At 38.9% G+C, this 16,163-nt stretch overlaps 2 protein-coding genes across 5 annotated transcripts in view; both read right to left on the bottom strand.

The window, feature by feature from the left end:
* Nucleotides 1-15: 15 nt before the first annotated feature.
* rap2c (RAP2C, member of RAS oncogene family) lies at nucleotides 16-2,907 on the bottom strand. The gene is made up of 3 exons (XM_046030961.1): nucleotides 1,981-2,907; nucleotides 923-1,208; nucleotides 16-311 (listed from the first exon to the last, which is right to left on the bottom strand). The coding sequence occupies exons 1-2, from the start codon at nucleotides 2,251-2,253 to the stop codon at nucleotides 930-932; spliced, it is 552 nt and encodes a 183-aa protein (XP_045886917.1). The 5' UTR covers nucleotides 2,254-2,907; the 3' UTR covers nucleotides 16-311; nucleotides 923-929.
* A 2,181-nt stretch (nucleotides 2,908-5,088) lies between these two features.
* Nucleotides 5,089-16,163, bottom strand: part of mbnl3 (muscleblind-like splicing regulator 3) — a 30,045-nt gene continuing 18,970 nt past the window's right edge. For all 4 annotated transcript variants that reach the window (XM_046030221.1, XM_046030222.1, XM_046030223.1 and 1 more), the window contains 2 exons: nucleotides 12,729-12,823; nucleotides 5,089-11,937 (listed from right to left, as the gene is read on the bottom strand). In XM_046030221.1, coding sequence (XP_045886177.1) covers nucleotides 11,935-11,937; nucleotides 12,729-12,823 — 98 coding nt within the window. In that variant the 3' untranslated portion in view covers nucleotides 5,089-11,934. The remainder of the gene's footprint in view (nucleotides 11,938-12,728; nucleotides 12,824-16,163) is intronic.

Genomic DNA, 16,163 nt, shown 5'->3' with positions numbered 1-16,163 from the left:
GGGGGGGGGGGGGGGGGGGGGACTGAAATTCACAGATGGCCGTTCTCGCTTATTTAAAGTCTGTCTGACTCCATCCCGGGTCATTGCAAAGGCCGTTAAGGTTGCAGCAGAAATGTCTTCTAACACATATGATATCAAAAATAGGACTGACGTCTTTCCTGTCAGAAGCTCTGTGACAGACAGTCAAAAACCGCCTTAAAACAGAAACTTTACCAACTGTGGTAAGTTTTTGTGTGTTGGATCAAAAGTCAGGTCGTCCCCGGGTTCATGGTTCATCAAAATCCTTGTGGTGACCCAGATAAGGGATGTATCTATAAAAAAAAAAAAATAATAAAAAAGAGAGAGAAAAATAAACAGCATATTTAATACAAGATTAAACAGCTACAACTGTGATTTGCAGTATGCATCTGTGTGGCAATGGTTAACACAGGCAACATCTGTCACAGAATCTAAAGTGAACTTCCTGTTTTGGAACGTAATTTTCTTTTTCAGGATGTCACATTTTCCTCTTTCTACAGCTTGGCTCAAAGGACCATCCGCTTCACTAGTCTCTACTCTTCAGGGTCTTTTCCCTCCTAGCCCCTGAGCTGTTCGTACAGTTGCGTTCTTCATGCCACATACTTTCTGCGATCTTATGATAACAAGCTAAACCAACGATTTACACGGAGCAGCACCGCCCACTCGTCTTTCTCACTTCCAGCTGAACCTCTCCCGTACACTGCACTGAAACGCCACACAGTCATCTATGTGTCACATTTCTCCTAAGCTTGTGAACCATTTTTACACAGGCACTGCTGGGACATTTTATCACATTTTGTAAAATTAGTGAGCAGCCAACTGTACTGTGCTTGTGAGCTTTTTAGCACGGCACAAATATGAACGCCACCATGCAAAGGAAAACAAGGAATGGCAGTGATTGTACCTTTTCCTCACTGTACCACACAGGCTGTGCAGCACTGCTCCTGCTTCTCCGGCAGCGTGGAATAATTCATCTGTCGGACGATCTCTGCGAACAGCTCGTCCACCATAGTCTTGCTCTTGGCAGAAGTTTCAATAAAAGGGCAGCCCCACTCTTGAGCCAGAGCTCGTCCATCTGACCCAGCGACCTCACGCTCAGACTCCAGGTCGACTTTGTTCCCGACCAGGATCAACGGCACCTTCTCAAAGCGCTTCACTCGCACTATTTGGTCTCGCATTGGTCTGATGTCCTGAAAGATGAAGAGGGAGAAGATGAGGGTGTGGTTTCTCATGAAAACCACAGGCAGTTTGTAGCACTGATAAGAAATAATCAGTATGTCAATATAGTATCCTTACAATTTAACAGATTATCAATATGCAGTGTTCACACTAGAAAAGTGAGAATATTAGGTATATTTAGAGTATGCACAGGTATGCATGCTTAAAAGTAGTTGATGTTTAAAGTTTAAATCATCAAGTATGGTGGTGAAACAGCTAAAGGGAGACTTTAGAAAAAAAAAATTTTTTTCCAGTCTCCATTCCATGAACAATGTTTCTTGTCTGGTGTCTATAAAATTGCTTAAATACAGAACGCTTAATTGCCAGTGTATTCACTATGCATTCAATAAAGCATTGATTGTTGCTTTTAAGAATTATTTTCCCAAGTTTCAGGCATTTCTTTCTCTTCTGCTAGAAATACATTGCTGCGTATAGTCAATTGTGTTTTGCAATACAACAGGGTACCACAGAACACAGCCAATTCACCATGACAGCATTACATGCTGAGTTATCCTAAGTTTTCTACAGCACCACTGGTTTCAAATGAATGTCACCAGGAGACATTTTTGCATCCACATTTATTTCCGTCTTTGAATAATAAAGTAAAATGTGGATGATGTAGGGCAGCACTCGCTTCATGAATCACACCCAGCGTCGTGTGTCTAAATGCTCTGATTAACTACCTGGCTATGAACAGTTTGCACCTGTGTGTGGTTTTAAGGTGTGCACGGTGACATCAGGTACCTGGAATGACTGCTGGTTGACCAGGCTGTAGACCAGGATGAACCCCTGTCCGTTCTTTATGTACAGATCTCTCATGGAGGCGAACTGCTCCGTCCCCGCCGTGTCGAGAATCTCCAGCACGGAAGGAGACGAGTCAACCTCAATCTCCTTTCGGTAAAAGTCCTCGATGGTCGGGTCGTATTTCTCGATGAAGGTGCCGGTGACAAACTGGACGGTCAACGCGGACTTACCGACGCCACCGCTGCCCAGCACGACCACTTTGTATTCTTTCATTAGGGCGGTCGAGGCAGGCTAACAGCTGCTAATGACTTAGCTACACCGCTATACTCGCTCCAGAAACATTTATCCGGCCTTTTAAAAAGCTAACAAGCGAGCTGGCAAATGTTAGGTGATATACAATGACTCCTAGTTCACACAGACCCAGGTGTGGCGCTCATACTCGTTGTTTTTTCTTACGTTGCCTTGGTAGTTAGCGAGTAAAAGTTGATGTCCGTTGACTCTGGCGTTAGCTAACGTTAGCTCTGTGCCATGCTCGAGCCTCAAGCCTTCACACCCGATCTGATGAAGTACCGGGGACTCATCGGAGAACTTGCTGTCTAAGTTAGCTACAGACAGCAAGTCACGGTGATTACACTTCCCCTACAGAGAGCATGCCAACTCCCACAGACACACACCAGCCCGCCGGTGTCGCTGGTTATGTCCGTCCGTCCGTCCGGGCCTGGTTCTGGTTCCGGCCCAGCCCGGCGTCTCGGCAACCGGGCGTACTATCGATGAACAAACCGCAGATTCAGTATTATAATCCGAGGGTCCATTGGCTGCAGTTTGTTGCTGCGCCGATATAGGTTAGACTCAGTGCTGAACAGGTTTGATTACAGAAAGGAAAGCTTTTTCCTCCTACTGATTTCCTGAAGCTAACAGGCTCGTTTCCGGTAAGGACAACAAGACGTCCGGTGCGAAGGTTTTCACAATAAAAGCCTCTTTTCAACAGCAATGAGCTCTAAGGCTCTAAATAGTGGAAAAGCTTAACAGGAGCTACAAACATCTCTCCTATCCAGTAGCGTTGCACAAAATTCTGGGCCCTACACATAAGCAGTCTCTGTGGCCCCCTTCCTCTCTTGGTGCCTGTCTCTCATGCATTTTTAAAAACTTTTTGCAAATAATTGAGCTAACAACTGTACCATAGACTGTATATAAAACCTGTACACATTAAACTGTAGTGGTGATTAGGGTAGTCACTAATGAACTGTTCATACCACATTTAAACAAGTAATTTCAACCCTCTTTTCTCAACATACTGTATCCTACCATTACTTTACTATTGTTAAATGAGGTTTGCTTGGAGTATGCTTAAGAGATTATTTTCTTCATGTTTAGCTGAAAAATTGCTACCTTAGTTGTCTAAAATCACTGAGAAAATGCTTACTATACTGCATAATAAAAGACAACTGAACAAGACTTCACTACAGTTGTGTTTCATTTGCAGAAACAAGACAAAAAGAATCAGCTTTCAAATAAATGCTAGGCTTTAACTGTTACATTGCTGTATTTACATTTTCAGTACATTTAATCTATCTTTGTGTCCAAGCCCACACTTTAAGTAAGTGGTTCAAAGGCATTTAGGTCTAAAAGAAAAATAATTCAAACTTTAGAAAGTTTAATTTATGTTGCTGATAATTTATGTTCTAGCCTACAATGCAAATATGTGTCAAGGTATATTTTGCATCTTTTGTAAAAGGGTGAAAGGGGCCTCAGAGCCGCCACTATTTTTTTTAGGGGTTACAAAGTTAAGTCTCTCAACTGCTTTATTCATCAGTTTTAATTTAGATATGAGACTACTTTCTTAGAAATAACACATTGCAAACAAAAACAAACTTTTCATTCCAGACTTTTCATGGACCCTCCCCCCATTATTGCCCTGAGTAATCCTAATACTGCATGATAATAGTTGTTTTTTAATTATTCAATTGCATTTCATAAATGTTCGATTTATTGCAAATATTTCCTCACAGCTCTGGAAAAAAAAATCTGGTTTTCCTACACAGCCCTGGCTCTGTAAATGGAAAACATTTGTGTGGACCTTGCCACACAACATTGTTCCAGCCAATCAGCAAAAAGTGGCATTAGTGCTCATGCACAGGAGTGCTGGGGGGAAGGGGGCAGAGAGAGTTCTACACATTGGCACACAATCCTGCAGAATCACTTACTCTCCCTTTAATGCGCATACCATGTACCTTCACTGTCCCAGGTCTGATTTTGGCTGGGGAAACTTTGTTGCCATAGGAATCCTCTCTCTCTCCATGTTTCCTATCTGTATCTCCACTGGCACTAATAAATCAAGGCAGAACAATAATCTATTACTATATTAATGAATAATAAAAGACATATTTTAAACTCTGTATTGCCTAACAATTGTTAGTGATTCAACCTATACCTCATTTATGAAAGCAAAAATGTTCTAAACTAAAATTAAGTGAATTAAATTACATTTCAATTGAAATAACCCTCACTCTAACACCAGCTGAAAATCTTATTTATTACTATCCTCCTCCTCACACCCTGCTACAAACATAGAAGAAATTTCAGTGTGACTACACAGTCACATCACAGTTGAGTGTGGTTACAGATGCAGTAGACTTAAAACTCTGAACAGAGACCAGTGAAACAATAATTTTCAACCTGTTATTAAGTTACTCGACAAAATTTATGAAATATGCATTTTTGAAGTTGGTATGTTTTTTGCTTTTGGTTTTCTGTTCAGCACATTATGCTTGAAAAATAAATACTTTTATTAATCAAGTTTGATTTTGTCTGATATGCGAAGGCCATGATCTAAACTAAACATTGTATAGTGGAAAGTCCTCCACGGTGTTTTTTATTGCCTACACATTTTTAGTAATAGTAATAATCAAAACACTTGTTTTAGCTGAGTATAACTGCAGTTTCTTACGCAATATTTCAAGTCTGTTAGTGAGATATCCATCTCTTCAACAGTAAATCTAACATTCATTCATATACATATCATAAAGTAATACACAGGTTAAAGCCTGTGATAAATGTCTCTTCAAATGTGACACAAAAAGATAATGAACAAAACACACCACAAGAAGATCACAGTTATGTGTTTTATTAAAGGTCAAACAGAAATCGCAGAACTCATCATAGGCACAGAAACATACTCTTAATAGCTATACACTGCAAAATAAATTGGCGTGTAGCACAGCAGCACATACAAGTACCACAAGCAGAAAACAGAGTGAAACGATAGATGACTAAGAAACAGCAGTCACTTTCAAGTCTGTCCTAGAGTGTCAGAGAGAGTTTTTCATATGGCTTAGTCCTGAACAGTCTTTGGCCCTCATCATCTCCCACAGGTTGCCATTCAGTCTGCGGTTGTACCCAATTTAATAACGACTCACCAACAAAGGATTTTAAATAAAGGGATAAGTTTTACACACACTTAATACACGTGCTGTTTTAAGTCAATTTAAATTTAATAAAGGAAAACTACACATTGCATGATAAAGGCACAATTACAAATGCATTTCTTTTAAAATTAAGGGTGGCAATAAATCAATTTCAAAACAAAATGTTGGTGACTGGAAACCCACAGTATGTTAAGTCCACTCCACATGTACTTTCCCTCCACATGTGGAGTCAGAGGGCTGTGAATCTTTTCACCAGGATGACTCAGTCAATCCACCACTAGGACAAGTGCCATGGCAACAAAATCAATGGCTTTAATAGCAATTGAAGAGCATCACATGTCCAAATCTGAAGGGACGTTGTTGTGTAAGGACGTTGCTGCTGCTGCAAGAATAGCATTGGAAAACCCAGTTGTTTGCAATTTTAACTAAAATCCTGAGGAGAATTCAGATTTATTGTTGTTTTGAATAATGACAACAAGGGAGCAAATAATAACCCTTTTCACAAAAAACTAAATTAAAGTGAATTCAAACCCTGTGAACACATGTCACATCCACATCCCTCTATAGTCTCTCTGCTCCTCTTTTTTTCCTAACTGCTTTTCAGCCTACAGGTGGAGCTACTCTGTGCTTTATTTTGGTGCATTACTGGAGAGAGGAATGCACCTGCATTTGTGTATTCATGATGAGCATTAAAGGAGAAGGTCAGTACTGGTTTATTAGATATATTCCAGACTGACTATTTCTTCTAGTCCACCTCTCTTGTTTGAGATATTACTGAAACAAAAATACCCCAGTAAATGAACAGAAGAAGCTTTTTTAAAAGCAAACCATTCATGGTTCATTCATTCATAGCTAGGCAATGTCATGCTTGGCAAAGAACAGGGCTCCAGCAAACAAACAAAAGGACAGATCCCTCAAAGCAATCTTTTTATAATGTAATAAAATGATAGACATACTCATATCATTAGCAATAACATTGATTTGAACTCTTTTATCTGTATTTATTCAAAATAAATTTTGAGTATTTTGACATAGTTATGTACATAAGTGCAAACAAGGTGAACGTCACACATTCGTATACACCTCAGCAAGGATCGACATCACCCAGCACAGCTGGGCAGGAAGAGGCTTTTGGACCACCTTCTTGGCCAAAACTGAAAAAACAGAACTCACTAATGAAAGCTCACGTCTCCACACAGAGAAAACTGAGTGAGGGCTGCCCAGTCTGCAGGAGGTGGACAGCGACGAGTTTGATTTTACAGAAAAAGATGAAGATCTTTCAATTAGTCCAAAAGCCTCTTTACCTCCCTGACAGATAGGTGTTAGCTTTAAAAGCCAAAGTCCATTCTTATTTCTCAAAAATACCATGTACATGAACAAAAAACAAACAATTAAGGTCAAATAAACAAAACAAACTAAACACCTGATCTCCCCTAAGGACCTTTGGATATTACAAGGATTTAAGTTTTCCATAGAAAATATTTAATCACGTCGCAATAACAAGACAAACTAATTAGACATTCCCTTTTTGAATAAGTTAGTGTTGTATGTTATTTCAATGAATGTGAAAAAAATCACAATTAGGATAATAGAAAGGTAGCCATGTTGTCATTTTGTTGCCACAGCAACGGCAACTATTACCATTAACAATGACTCCATCATTGTATACAAATGATTTTAATATTATATCTTTTTTTCTTGTTGGTCTACACAAACTATTAACTATGTATAAATGAGTTTTTTATTTCCATGCTGTGTTTTTTTTTTTTAAGTCAGATAAAAAAAAGTTTAACTTACCATTAGTACATGTCACTTTCATACACAGCTATCACATCTTTATACAGTGATCGAGAAATAAGGCCCTTTGTTTGTGCCCCGGGCAACAGAAGTATGCTCAGGACTGAATTTACTGTCCACATGCTAAAGGATCTGGTCACTGGACACAATGATCAGAGCATTTTGCATATTCCAGAGAAATGACGTATGGGAAAAATACAATGAGGCCTAAAGGAAATCAAGTACCACAGAGTTAGAGGGAAAGAGGTAAAAACATGTTTTCCTCGCACCACACCGCAATTCCCCTAACTACAACGGCCTTGTGCGTCGATACATACATCTAAATGTACTTTAAAATTCAAATGCCCTCAAGAGGCACAATTTATTTATCAAGTATTCTGTTTTTTTCCAGCTGGACAGAAGTTAATGAAGGCATAATGACGTGATGGGGAAGGAGACGAAGGCTACAGGGACTTTTTTTCTTTGTCTTGGCTGGACAAAGCTAGTCTTTCAAAGCTTAAGATTTAGAAAAACTTATCTTTCTGGACGTTCTAATCATCAGTTTCATCGAGCAGGAGAGGAACATTACTGTTCAAATTTTTAAAAGACTAGAGAAAATCTAGCTGCTCAATACACTTAAAAACAGGTAATGGGGAAACTCTGTACCAAAAAGTAAATTTCTTTAGATGTACAATAACGTACTGTTTGATCTGCAATGAAGGCTAGATAAAAAATAAATTATAGTTTAAACAAATACTTCAGCATTTTGGGAAACTTATTCAATTCCTTTCAAGGGTTAGATGAGAAGTTTGATCTCACTCTCATGTCTGTACAGTACATATGACGCTTGAACCAGGGGACAGTTAGCTTAACATAAAGATTGGAAACGGGGAAAAGGCTAGTCCAAAGAAAAGCGAGACAGATAAATCTGTTAATATTATCATTTTGCAGATATATTGGTGTAAATGTTGGCAGATAAATAACAAGGAATTGCAGTGCAGAAATAACAAACTAGGTTTGAGGCAATTAAGCTATAGTCTAAAGGTAAATTCAATATATTTTGTATTTTATATTTAAAAACCAAATTGTAAAAACGACTACTTGTGTTTTTAAGTGGGAGTTACATAAATTAAATGTATCCACGACATAGTGCTCTCAAAAATTCTACAATGGAAAAAAGTATTGTCCATGGCATATACACTAGTTTCTACTAACAATCCCACATTGCAATGCTCCACATTTTTCAGATGCGAAAATTAATAGAGTGACTCTAGACTAGGGGTGACCCCGAATAGTGGAAGATTCGATAAGAGGAGCCTGACTAGACTCCCAATCTCACAGTCAAATCCTCGCAGAGCTGTCACACCATTTGGGCTATATGGTGGTGCACAATCTCTAATTTTACATAGGCCTAGCGGTTTTCTCCCAATAAGTTAATATACATTATGATATAAATATCAACATATAATCCTGTAAATAAACACGAGAAAAGCTTTTAATTTTAGTAAATCCAAAACTGTCACCTTAAGGTAGGGGGCGACAGTGCGCATGCATGGCGTAGTGTGTGTGTGTGTGTGTGTGTGTGTGTGTGTGTGTGTGGCAGGAGTGGGACAGAGACAGAGCACCAGCTGCGCTGGTGATGTGCAGAGTTGTGCGTGAACTTTGCGGGATGTTCGAATCATTTATCAACATTGATGATGATTTTGACACTTTTAGACAGTTCCAGGGTAGCCATTTCCCCGTTTCCAGTCTTTATGCTAAGTCACACACCTCTGTCAATCTTATTTCTAATTACAGTATATTCTAATTTGGAAAGACATTGCGTAAGTGTACCATATACCAATTTAATGTGAACTTAAGGTACAATTGCTACAGTTAAGGTAGCACACTTACTGCAGCGCCCAGGTGGTAAAGTGTAAAAAACATTCACCCACCTAAACCCTGGTCAATCCCAGTAATTGGTGCTTCTAACTTGCCCCTATTGAACACTGTTGGCAGTGTCAATGGCTGGGAAGCTGGTGAGGGATCATGTTAAAAATGAAAAAAAAAAATGCTATAAAGGATAGCGTGCAGATTTTCTCAATTTTGTCCAATGATTATACCATTCTTTATAGGTGCATTTTGGGCACTTTGGGTACTTTCAAAGCTAGGGGTATAAAAACTGACTAGCAAGGAATGGTACAGTAATGTACTTGTACGGTGTACATTTGTACTTCAATAAGTACAATTCTCCTCTACCTTTTCTGAGAGTGAAATTTTTTAAAAGTAGTCACATCACCCACTGACATTAAATATAAATCTATATAACAATACACATACTTTAATATGTCTTAACACCGTTTCAGCATGGTACTTATGTGACCTCAGAAAGAGTCTATATATAGTTAATCATTACATTTCAACATGCCTGTCTTTTAGACGGGCTTGTATAGAGTTTTTGCATTAGATACATTCACAACACAATAACATTATTTAAAATGAATAATGCTCAGTGGGAAATGCTGTAATATCTGTAGCATTTACAACTAACCAAATGTGTGGTTCATTGTCTCTTTCAACACACTTATGATACACACAACTCACTGATTTATTTCTTTACATAAACAATAAGACAGCGCAGCTGTCTCGAAGAAGAAACTAGTACAGATGTGATTTACTGTTATAATAATGTACCAAATAACACTTCTATCATCTTGAACACTGGTCTGTTCTTACAGTGTAATGACAGTGGTGGTTTGAGGAGACTTGAAAGAGGCACATTTGAATTTGGATAAAAGTGATTTCAGCCCAGTTTCTAAAGCTCTTACGTTCAATTTTACACGCCTACAGAGCAATTCCTTCCGGACATTTGGAAACCAAAAATCCAACTGGTTTGTAATTTATTTTAACGTCAGACATCAAACGGGTGATTTATTCCTCCATCTTCTGACTTTACCATAACTCAGTTTTGGTTATACCAACTGTGGCTGCCATATTCAGAGGGCACATCAGTAGAAAAGACGACACATTATAAAGTCAGACAGGACATTTTCAAGTTCTAAGCTTTCTCCCTGAAGACCTATTAAACATAAAAGTCTTGTGCCACTTATTCACTCCAAAAGCCACATTAAAGGAGACAATCACACAAACAAACTGCCTTTCTTAACCACATCTCTGCATTTTAGAGGGAGACATTTATTTGGAGGAATTATTCCGGTGTTGCGTTAAATGGGGGCAGCTCCTTGCATATACCACCACTTGGCACACACAGACTTCAGGCACAACATCAGGAAACAAACCCAGCTTCCATCTTGTGCAATAGCTCTGACATCAGGTGTGACAGTTTAAGACACGCCAATAAGATAGAAATATCAGAATAAATCGGTTCATCTTTATTGTGATTTCAGGTGAGTTGAACACAAGAAATCAGGGTTTGTGGCTGAGGCCAGGACTTGTTGTTGAGATAAGAAGTGAACATGACGACGCCTGTAGATTGCCATGTTTGGATATCAAATCATGGAGGAAACAGGACAAAAATCTACAGCTGCAAAGATTAATCGATTAGTTGTCAACTATTAAATTAATCGCAAACTATTTTGATAATCAGTTAAAGATTCCAGCTTTTTAAATGTGAACATTTTCTAATTTTTTTTTACTTCTCTTTGACAGTAAACTGAATATCTTCGACGTCATCTTATTCTTTGGGAAATTGACATTTTTCACCATTTTCTGACATTTTATATACCAAACAACTAATCGATTAATCAAGAAAATAATGAACAGATTAATCGACAATGAAAATAATTGTTAGTTGCAGGCAAAAAAACCTTCCTATTCAGTTTTTAGACAAGTACCCTTTCTTTACAATAGGAGCCATGGGCAAATACGCTGTATTTTTTTCTCACAGATAATGCCATTAATTGCAAATAACAATGTCTGTCAATATTTGCTGTCAAGTGTCTTGAATTCTTTTGGGAAACTAAGTCTCCTCTGCAGCTGAGCAAACAATCAAAGGCACAAACAAATGAACAACAACTCATCTACGTTTCATTGGGCAAAGATGAGACCATGAGAACAAATTGAATGTACCACATGGTACAACACACATGTTACATTTGTAGCCATCTTGAAACGTAAACATGACATGATATGAAACACTCTTCATTGTGACAACATATTATGGTTGTAGACCAGAGGCAGGTCCGTATCCCGCTCCAGTGGTCTGAATTTCCAGAATTAGCTTTTCAGAGTTTCTGACTTTGGAACAGTCAAATGTGTTGGGTCGCCTCATAAGATGGCTCCAACCCATAAAGGGTATTTAGTCTTAAATGTGTGTGTGTGTGTGTTTGTGTGCACATCTGTTGCGCTTTTAAGGTGTGGGCATGTATGGCTGTAAGAACGAGGGAGCTCTATTGCTCAGCCTGATCAAGTCACTATGCATCAGGATGGCTGCTTTAAAGCAACAGTAATACGTCCAGGCTTGTATTGCGTGAAACCATCACAGCTTTCTTACTTTCATAACATCGTATAAGAAGTTTCACATTGCCACTCAGTCAGTGTGCACTGTAGGTGAGGCACATGTTTGCTGCATTCAGGAGGATGACTGCCCCAGTAGCGTGCAGGTTTTAGGGACTTTAACTGGGATTTCGGGAAAGGCTTACTGAGTTTAGCGCCATTGGAGCCGCCATCAGCAGTTTGGGGACGGGACAGAAATGGGTTTCCATTGGAACGCATTGGAGCTCCACTGGATCGGGGGTGAGAAGCTCTGAGGGGTCTACTGGAAGACAGAAAGGAAGGGGTGAAAGGAGGTGCAGTGAAAGACCAAAACAGTAACCTGCAGTAGAGGATCCAGTATGATTAAGTTAGTGTGCAAAATATTTATGTTTTAAATAATAGAGTTTAAGAACTGAGTCGAAACTTAATTTTCTTTTTCAAATAACTATCACAGCAAGTGGTCAAGGTGCAATTACAACAAATTTGTTACTTTCATTGTCACAGCCATATTATAACTACATTTAAAAAAATAGATTTTCCTTCTACAGTCCATTCTTTATTCAAGATACAAAAAATAAAACATTCAGAACAGAATTGGACAGTAAAACTCTCCATGCTGTAATTAAATTGGTGGTTCCTTAAACTCCTTAAAGTAAATACAAATAATACAAACATATCGCAATGTATACACCCTTGCTATTTGGAGAATTATACCGTGTAATGTGTCCCAATGGCAGAAAGAGGAGGAAAAGCATTTCAATTATAGCAGGGTTGTTGCCGATGCCAGACCACATACTGTATGTCAATAAATGACATAGAAGACTGAGTCAGACAGTGGTTCTACACCAAACTATGACATTTAGATGAAAACAGTTACCTATTCTGAGATTCCTCTCAGAACAAATTCTGTTTTCATTTGCTCACATCACAACAGACTGAAAAGTGAAGACAAGATGAAATGTGAACATAATAGATGTGACACTACAGGCAGGTGTTTGTTTAACCTGATGAAAGAAGACTATAAAGAGGACCTCCAGAGCTAAAATAAAAGAGAACTGAAATGAAAGAGCAAACCTGATTCGAGGCGGCAGATTCAGCGAAAGGAACATTGGTGACTGGGGTCGAAGCCGACGAAACAGTGGAGGTGGCGGCACCGTGCATCATGGGAACTTTTATTCAGGCGAGTCAGACGAAAGACAGAGGACGAGGATGTGGGTGGGGAGGAGGGGGAACAGGAATGATATGGTTACCATGGCAAAATGTGTAGGATCAAAAGTCATGGCACAAGTCAAGTGATATTGCCAGGATGAATTTGAACAAGAATCAAGACACATGCAAACAAAATAAGAGATAAAGAAAAATACATATTTAATTAGCCAACCAGTTACAAAATAAAAGATAAAGCACTGTTCACCAACAAATGGCTGTTAAACAAACAAGGCAATACACAGTCATACAATCTAATCAGACTGGAGTATCTGATAATTGTATTCAAATGAACAGGGCATGTGTATGGAGGGAGCAAATTATCCATAAGAGAAATAAAGACTAAATGTCACAGCAGTAATGTGACAGTAGTAGCCTTGAGTTGATAATTATAATGAGCTGAAATTTGCAGATATCATTTATTTTCATAGGTAATTTTGTGATTGGAGATTTATTTCAATAACTCGCTTTGAAGGTGCTTTGGACAAAGACAACACTGACACATGTGTGATCCTCTTTCTGTCACTTTAATACTATCCAAAACAGCCTAAAGACAGTTGCATGTGTCTTATGTGTCTGAAGGAGTTTTGTCAAGTCTGAGAAAATAACCCCTAATGATGACAGGAGGGGTTTGAGACTGTGGCTGTATTTGAAACCGCCTACTATACCAGCAGTACATACTGATTTGGCCATAATGTAGTATGCAGTCTGCAAACATAAGACAAATCTGCATTATGTTAAAAATACCCAGATGTCACTTCAAAATCTCCATTATGCAGACCAGTCTACCTCGTGTACTGTGTCCCATAATTCAAAGCGCTAGAACGGTCACAACAACTGGTCTTTTTTATTTTATTTTATTTATGTTATGTTGTGTTGTTATTGACAGCTCACTAAAATTAACGTTGCTGTCCTCGTGATATCAAACGTTTGCTTAGCAGGCTTAAGCATTATGGCTTTGTTATGATTAGTAGGACAAATGCAGCTAGCTATAATGTTGGTTACAGATAAGCTGCAGGCTTGTTCTCTTTACACAAGATTAAATTAGAAACTTACATTGATATTCCTCTAAATGTTTACTTTAGAAACCGACAATTTCATATATGAAATGGTCACTAGTAGTTTGAAGAAGAGAGTTTCAAATACAGCCAATATATTTTCAAAGCCCCTGTACACTGTGGGTCCACTCACACAGATGTTTTCACTTATGTTGCCTAATTAGACCTCTTTTCAGGGCACGGTTCCATGTAGGACCAAAAATCACGTCGAAAACTTGTGACATTCCATCGCACATGAGAGATGTAACTGTATTTCTTAGATTATAAACTCTCAGTGAATCTAAAAAACTATTTAGCCATCAGTGACGCTGCGTTGGTGTTTGGCAGGTGAGCCTCATAGGTGAGCTGATCAGTCAGTGATGATCCGAGTCAGCTATGCAGTTACCAGAATAACAGTATTTCTGCAGTTGCTCTACGTCACTAAACCACGGTTATGCAGCGCAATCATGCGCAGTAGACGCTGGTGCCAACAGGAAGTAACCCTTTAGTAGTATTTTATTGGTCCAAAACTGGCTTCACTGTTCTCCATTCAAATCCGCGGGGTGGCTTCATCCAGTAATATACTGTCTATGGAAAACACCTGTGTGGGTGTGCAGAGCCTTTAACAGAAAGCTTAAGGCGTGGACATTGGACGATATGTGTATTTATTAATTAGACCCTCCCTCTTCTGTAGGGAGAGGTCTAATGAAATGATGCATTTGGTTGCATTATGGGAAATGTAGGATCTAGTGTTTTTGGAGCTGTATGAATTAAAAGTGACGATATGTCAACCTCTGCTGCTTCGATTTGGACCATTTTTAAAAAATCTTGTGACTCCTCCAACATAATGGAAGTGCAGTGGTACTCACTGGAGTTCCGACTAGACCTGATGAAAGAAAAATCTGAAAGCTGGACTACAGTCACAGCAATTACACACAAACACATTCCTGAAACCTGTTTCACTGTGATTTATAACAGCTTTTTCTGCTCTCGTTTCTGCTTTGTCCTGACAGTGAAATTATTTTTCAAATGTGGTATATTTCTATCATATATATATATATATTAGCATGCAGCAGTGATACATGTCGTGTGGATGGAGAACACAAAGACAAGTCAGGGAATGCAAGAAACTTGTCCCCCCCCCCCCCCTTCAGGAAACCTTTAATGATTACCGTGTGTATGTTGGGTTAGATCCCTGATTGTGATAGATCTTATATCCTAGTAGTATATATTATATACTACTGACTCAGTATGTCAGAGTCAGTATACTCATTGTTAACACCTTTTAGACTATAACAAATAAGAAGCCTGGGTCACTGGTCTGGATTTTGTTAAGGATCACACACACTCTGCTAATTGTACTGAATACTTAAATAAACATGTAAATTTAGCAAATTGTTCAAAATGTAGCTGCATTGCCTGTTATCCATTTTTCTGTGATCAAACGACAATTTGTTCACAGCTCAATTTAGACCTGTTTAGCTTAGTTGTTGGGAGATTTATGGGGGCAGCAGGGCTTACAGTGAGCAGTGACTGCTGTCCCTCAACCTGCTTCCCTGAGCTACCTGAGTTGGCTACACCTGTACACACACATGCACACGTGTACACCACACCGAGGATGCTTACACAGGATTGAAATGACATGTGACTTGTTTACACAAAGCATGACTTGTTAAACAAATAGTACATAATGAAGTAAAAAAGACAATGGGCTAAAAGCTCCAAAGTTAATGTCTATCACATGGCCTTCAGTAGGTGACACAATATACTGTGGTTTGTTCTCCCAAAGGCACGAATGTACTGAAATGAAACTTGGAGCTTGTTAGCAGGGATACACTGACTTTTTCAGTCCCGATACCAGTACCTGAGTATTGACCAGTGCAAAGTGCCGATAAGAGAGTAAGCTGTATTCCTCACTGTTAAGACAGGACTGGGATTCATTATTTTATGAGTATGGCAACATCTGGCTTGATCAAGAGTGAAATACCTCCAAACTGCTGACCCCTTGTTTTAAGCTTCCTCTATTGCTCTCCTAGCCAAATGTTCAGGTCGCATCGTGTAGTACATATGTAATTGATCAGTATCGGATCGGTGCATCCATGCTGGTTAAAAGGACGTAACCCACCAAAGTAACATTATTGTCATATAATGCAGTTGTGAGCAAGGACTGCTTATAAAGCTTCTTTTTCTCAAGAAAGAAATGTCCACATCTGCGTTTTAATATCATCCATGTTCTGGACTTAATATTCTGAGCTTTAGATTATTT

This window comes from Micropterus dolomieu, linkage group LG19, assembly GCF_021292245.1.
Source record: "Micropterus dolomieu isolate WLL.071019.BEF.003 ecotype Adirondacks linkage group LG19, ASM2129224v1, whole genome shotgun sequence".
Lineage (NCBI taxonomy): Eukaryota > Metazoa > Chordata > Actinopteri > Centrarchiformes > Centrarchidae > Micropterus > Micropterus dolomieu.
The sequence above is the reverse complement of the archived record's forward strand: the minus strand, read 5'-3'. Positions and strand labels throughout refer to the sequence as shown.

What these genes read in the sequence shown, in the direction of transcription:
- rap2c (XM_046030961.1), bottom strand. Translation starts at nt 2,253, where the DNA reads ATGAAAGAATACAAAGTGGTCGTGCTGGGCAGCGGTGGCGTCGGTAAG. An exon ending in TCAACCAGCAGTCATTCCAG is followed by an intron (nt 1,209 to 1,980) that starts GTACCTGATGTC and finishes TTCATCTTTCAG; the next exon opens with GACATCAGACCAATGCGAGA.